The sequence below is a fragment of the Dipodomys ordii genome, unplaced genomic scaffold (genome assembly GCF_000151885.1).
Source record: "Dipodomys ordii isolate 6190 unplaced genomic scaffold, Dord_2.0 Scaffold104, whole genome shotgun sequence".
Taxonomy (NCBI): domain Eukaryota; kingdom Metazoa; phylum Chordata; class Mammalia; order Rodentia; family Heteromyidae; genus Dipodomys; species Dipodomys ordii.
The window spans coordinates 2,980,563-2,986,710 of NW_012267320.1; the positions used below are offsets into that span (position 1 = coordinate 2,980,563).

At 47.0% G+C, this 6,148-nt stretch overlaps 1 protein-coding gene across 1 annotated transcript in view; it reads right to left on the reverse strand.

The window, feature by feature from the left end:
• Mrps6 (mitochondrial ribosomal protein S6) overlaps positions 1-393 on the reverse strand; it is a 57,595-nt gene extending 57,202 nt beyond the window's left edge. The window contains exon 1 of the mRNA XM_013027429.1: positions 55-393. Within this exon, the coding sequence (XP_012882883.1) occupies positions 55-393 (339 nt within the window). The remainder of the gene's footprint in view (positions 1-54) is intronic.
• Between the last annotated feature and the right edge of the window lie 5,755 nt (positions 394-6,148).

The following is a 6,148-nucleotide window of genomic DNA, read 5'->3' on the forward strand; positions in this document are numbered from 1 at the left end:
GGGGACGCCCGCCCGCCCGCGCGGGAGGACGGGCTCTGAGGGAAGGTCACTTACCCGCTGCATGGCTTTCAGAATCAAAGCCAGCTCGTAGCGGGGCATGCCCGAACGCTCGGCGCGCGGTTCCGAAGCGGACTGGGTCCCCCGGTGCGAAGGGGCGGGGACGCGGGTGCGGGCCCGGGGTTGCGAGGGGAGGGATGGGTGGGAACGCACCGGCGGCTGAAGCGGACGGCTCCCCGGCGGCGGCGAAAGCACGCTCCGGCCGCGCGAGCCCGGGCTTAAAGGCTCCGGCAGCTGCGCAGTGGGGGCCACGCCCCCTCGCGAGGCCACGCCCCTCGGCCCGCCCCCGCCGCCACGCTTTCTACCTAGGGCTCTCCAGCCCCTGGAACTTTCCATGCCTTGCGTCTCCTCCCCGGCGCCGGGCGGCCGTGTGCGCGTGCGCCGCGGTGCGGTCTCGGTCCGGCGCGCGTTCCTCGTCGCGGCGCCCCCCCCACCTCCCAGGCACAGAGCCTCCTCGGCGGGCGACGTGGGGGGCGCGGCGGGACCTGGGGCGCTCCCCGGCGCTCTCGCCCTCCCGCCCTCCCTCCCTCCACCCCCTCTGCCTTTCTCCCACCCTCTCCCCCTTCTCCTCTCTCTCCCCTCTCCCTCCTTTCTCTCTCCCCTCTCTCCTTTCTCTCCTATCTTCTCCCCCCTCCCCTCTCCGTCCTCTTCCTCTCCTCCTCTGTCTGTCTATCTGTCTCTGTCTCTATTTCTCTCTGTGTGTGTGTCTCTGTCTGTCTGTCTCTCTCTGCTGGTGACCTTGGGCAGGTCGATTTGGGGACCCTGAGGGTGGGTGCCTTTGAGTGAACTGAGGCACAGACACCTCGAAGTGCAGCGTGCCTGGAGCAGAAGGAAGGGAAACGGGGCTCCCTCCCCCTCCAGCCACCATGCTGGCTCCCTAGCTGGCTCCTTAACCACTGAGGCTCCCTCTGCTCTTGCTGACCCATTAAATGGGTCTGGAAGTGAAATGTTTGTCACCCTTAAAGTGGCTTTAATGATCATCGTAAAAATTTATTGAGCACTTACTCTGTGTCAGGTACCATGCTAAGGCTGTTAGGGTGTCTCATAAAATTCTGAACAACCATCCTATGACACAAGCACTATTCCATTTTAGACATTAGGAAATAGAAAAAAAATAGGTACCTCGTTCATACGCACGGTGGGAGAAACAAGTACGTATCTGGACTACCAGAAGGCTGTGCTCCGTCTTAGGCATCTGTACCGCCTACCTTCTATTATCTCTATTAACACCAGTAGCAAAGGTCGAGATGCTGGTCTGCCCTCAGTGGGTTTAACCATGTGTGATGGCGCATAAACCATCTTACCATTACACCTCGGCCTCCTTCCTCCAAAAAACAAATCAGATGATGTTTTGAGCACATGTGTTTCTGGGATACATGCATTCTGTTTGTAGACTGATTCAACCCTGGTCCTTCTGAACAGAAAGCACACAAGTGATCTAAATTACCCAGTGTCCGTTCATCCTTGGTTTAAAAGAGTAGCATAGCAGAAACAAAGAACAAAAGGAAGGAACTTGTGGATCTTCAGAAGTGAATCAGATTTGTTTAGGATGGTCCAACCTCAGCTATCCTTCCTGTTGTCAATTTAGGTTAACACCCAATTTCAGAATGAGAAAATAGGAAGCCAGCATTTATATGCCAAGCCAAACACCGAGGCAATACTATCAAATGACTTCAATTTGGAGCATTTCTTCTTAGAAGGCTTTGTGTGCTCACCCACACCATCACCTCTGGTCACCTTTTCCACAAGCGTCCTAGTCAGGATCCCCGCTGCAGTCGTGACAGTCTCCTCTTTGCCATCCACGACCTGTACTCTTCGGTCCTTCCTTCATCTCTACAGTCCCCATGGACTGATTCCTTTTGTCCTTTCGGCCCCAGAACATGGCAGCTGTCCAAAGTAAGAATACATCCCTTTGGGAAAGACCACCAGCAAAACCTGACTGCTTGTCATTCAAACACATTGATGTTTGGCTCTGAAGAACTTTATTCTTTCATCTTTTCTACCAGGATCCCAATCTATGTAGCAGTATTGGTGGGCAGTGAAAAGCATATAAAAATGAGTGATCTCCTTGTTTCTAGATAAGCAATCTGATAAGGAAACCAGGTAAATTATTATCTACCCCAAGTCACACAGCCCTGGAATTACACAAATAAGAACAAAAATAACTTTTGGTTTACCAGATTGTTCTTCCTATCCACGTGCTCCGGGCTCTGATGTTGGTTTTGTCAGTGCTAATGGATAAATCCATAGGGTGCACAATCATCCTGGATCTTAAAAGCTGAGTTCCAAATATCACTGGAAGAAATAAAAATAAGCACAAAGCTTTCTGCTCATGTGTCTCTGAATACACCTCTCAGGAAATGGAGAAATAGCAAAGTTTTCAATTAATGGAAAAAAATGATTCTGCAGCAAAACTGTCATGTTCTAAGCTGTTTGTCATCACTGTCCTCTGCTTGACACCTGTCCCCTCAAGAATGGGAGCATCCATTAATGTCGAAGTTCCTATCACTTCCTCACCCACACTTTTCTGATATGTTCCACACAGATCACTGCCCCCAGGACCTGTGCCTATAAAGGCTGGTGTCTCTGCCTGGCAGCTGTGGTTCTTAGTCAGTGGCCCAGATGGAAGTCACAGCATTGCAAACTTATTTTAACTGTCTTACTAGTGAATTTACTAGTCACTCCTCAACCTCTGTATGTTTGTTCCCTCACCCCTCCTTCCAGATCTTCTTTGTCTCTGATGCTTCTTTTCTCTGAAAACACTAGGTAAGAAAAGACTAGGAGTAAGAATAGGTACTACCTACCTCTAAGTACTACCTAACACTAAGTACTGCCTAGCTGTAGGTACTACCTAACTCTACTGCCTAGGTACCACATAACTCCAAGTGCTACTTACCTCTAGGTACCCCTGGTCTAACTCAAATCCTATGTGCTTTTTCATTTTGTACTCTTTAGGGACAGGCATTTGGGGAGTTTTTAAATGCTTTCTCTCTTTTAATCTGCCAGTTTCCAAATAATTTTTAAATGTTTGATCAAAAAAGTTTTGGAGGGAGGAAAGGCTCAAACATGAGTCCCACCTGTAAAACAAAGTGGGGGAAGAAAATGTCTCTAAAATATTATTTTCACCCCTGTCTCACTCTTCCCTGCCTAAAAAAAAAATAAGTTATGGGATGTTCATGCTACATTCTCCTTAGCACATCCCTTTTATTTTATTGGAGAGTCTTAATATACTTCTTAGATCTAAGGCTAAAGAAAAAAGACAATACTTCCTGAGTCCCCACTTGGTAAGGTTTTTTTCTTTTCTTGTAATAGTATGGTAAAGTATCCCCCAACAACCTGTCACAGGCCCACAACATTTAACATTGATGTTAAATGTCAATAACGTTAGAAGTATGAAACAGCTTTGTGTTCAGAATCCAGAAGAATGCATGTGGAAGCATGTTTGTTTCAGTAGAAGGAACAAAGCCACTAGCTGGAGAAGGATGCAAGCAGATGAAACAGCATCTGCCAGCTGATTCCAGGGGCGGGGCTTCCTGGGCCAGGTGCTAAACCAAAGGCCCCAAGAGGCCCCTACAAAATAAACGGTGAAGCAGTCACTCTGGCTACAGCTAGAGAAGTGCCTCTGGGCCCAGGATGCTCAGCACAAAGGGGTTTTAGGGCTAGAGATAGAGAGACACAGGAGATGGAGACTGTGTGCCTGCAGAACACGTCAGAACAGCTCAGAGAATGGTGGGTTCCAGGGCAGGTTGAAGAAAGGAGTGTCAGGAGACTCAGCATGTCGAATTTGGGGCCTGACGAAGGGGATGTCTGAAGCACTGCTCACTGGACAAGTATCAACCTTGCTGGGTCTTGAGTTTCTTCTCAAATGTTCTGAACCTACTTTCACTCTGGCCACACCCACAGTTCTTATTTCTTCATCTCTTAATTCCTAAGACTTATAGTATAATTCATTTGATTCATTCTCCACATGTTTCATCTTCATAAGTCTTCCTAGCAAGATTATAATCTTCTGATGTGGGTAAGTGATACCTTTAATTGGGCTAAAATCTTTCTTCAGGACTAAACCAAGGCAAGGAAGGGAGATATTCTCACAGCCTGCACTGGGTTCACAACCTAAATGACCCAGCCTTTTGGGCAATGTTGATAGAGGGGTCATGACCAGCAGCCAATACTTCGTGGTAAGAAAGGCACTGTAGACGAATTGTCTCAAAGTTCAGTATCTATGAAGATCATCCCACAGCTGTTGCCGAGACTGATTGGAACTGGTCCTATTGTCTAACAGGGAAGAAGATCTTCATTATGATCAGATAGAATGAAACGGAGGTTCAGTAAAAGGTGTAAATCCCACAGGCACCAAATTATACCCTATCGTGTGCAGCACACTTTGGCTCTGAGCCAAGTTTGCTTTTCCCAAAACAGAACTGTGTCCTTGTACTGAATGCTAAGGATCAAGACAACCGATTGGAAGAGGTGTAAGAAGCACAGGGGATTCCAAAAGAGAGTATATTTGGGAAGAAAATGGTTGTTTGCAATGGAAAAAATATCTCAAAATAAGCCAAAAGCAGGTCTAAAGCTGGACTCACACTTGTAATCCTAGCTTCTCAGAAGGCTAAGATCTGAAGGTTGAAGTTCAAAGCCAGCCCAGGCAAGAAAGTCGGTGAGACTCTCATTTTCAATTAATCACCAAAAAGACAAGAGTAGAAGTATGGCTCCAGTGCTTTAGTACCAATCGAGTAAAAAAGTTCAAGGAAAGTACCTAGGCCCTGAGCTCAAGTCCCAGTACTGGCACCAAAAGAAAAGTTTAAAAAAAAAAAAAAGCAGGGGGCTGGGAAGGTGGCTCAGTGGTAGACTGCTTGCCTTGCATGCATGAGGCCCTGGGTTCAATTCCCCAGCACCACATAAGCAGAAAAAAAAAGCCGGAAGTGGTGCTGTGGCTCAAATGGTAGAGCGCTAGCCTTGAGCTGAAGAGCTGAGGGACAGCGCCCAGGCCCAGAGTTCAGGCCCCACGACTGGACCCCCCCCCAAAAAAAGCAGATCTGAGGACAATTGTATAGTTTAGAATGTGTGAGACCACTATACCTTATTTCAGCATATAGAAAACATATACATTTTTCAAGTTGTTCATATTTTTAATAAACCTAATGGCAGCAATAGCAGCAGCTATCTATACTGCCAGAAGAGAAAGGAATCCCTCAGGAACAATTAAATTTACAAGGTAATTGGAAACTATCAGATGATACCTCCCATAAAAAATCATGTTGAACTTACAGCCTAGGTTTACTGAGACCTTAGGAGACTACGCAAGAGATGTCTTGGGAATTTAGCCCCCAACTAAGAAAGTCCACTCATTAAGACAACTTTAAATAACTGCTGACCACATGCTTCCCCCTAAAACATTGCAAAGGAACAAGTCACTTAAGAGGCCCAGTACCATTATGTACAGTGTTATTATTGAATGATTCCTACAGAGGGCTAGCTTTCTGTGATAATCAGCTATTTACAAGTCCTCAAGTTCCCCCTCATACCTTCCTTTGCTCCAAAACATCCAGAAACGAGATTGTATGTGGTATTGGAGATGACTCTTCCTATTCAATCAAATGCTACTTTGGTTGACATTAGAAAGAATCTTCTCCTATTATTAATGTTGCCATGACTTAGACAAGCACTGAGAATGAGGCCAGTGCAGTATCTGGCAGTATACAAGGTCTGAAGGTGAGAAAATCCAGCCTCAAGCTTTGACTCCAGCTGCAGGGCCCCAGCTCAGGATTCATACAGAACCCCAGGTCACCACCACTCACCTGGTCATGGTGAGACACATCCCTCACGCTGCAGCCAAGATGCAAATATGATTCCATCTCTTCCCCAGTTCAACAATGCAATGGCTCACCATGCCACTCAGGGTGAAGTCCAAACTCCATGAAGTTTATAAGGGGCCCTCTAACTGCCTGAATCCACTTTGCACGTCCTCAGAATTCAGCACGCCTTTTTCTCTCCTGCCCTTTGTCCTCTGCCTAGAGCACACACCTTTCCCTTCACCTGGACTACTCCTGTTTTCCTCTTTTTTTTTAAATTATGAGCTATATCATAAAAG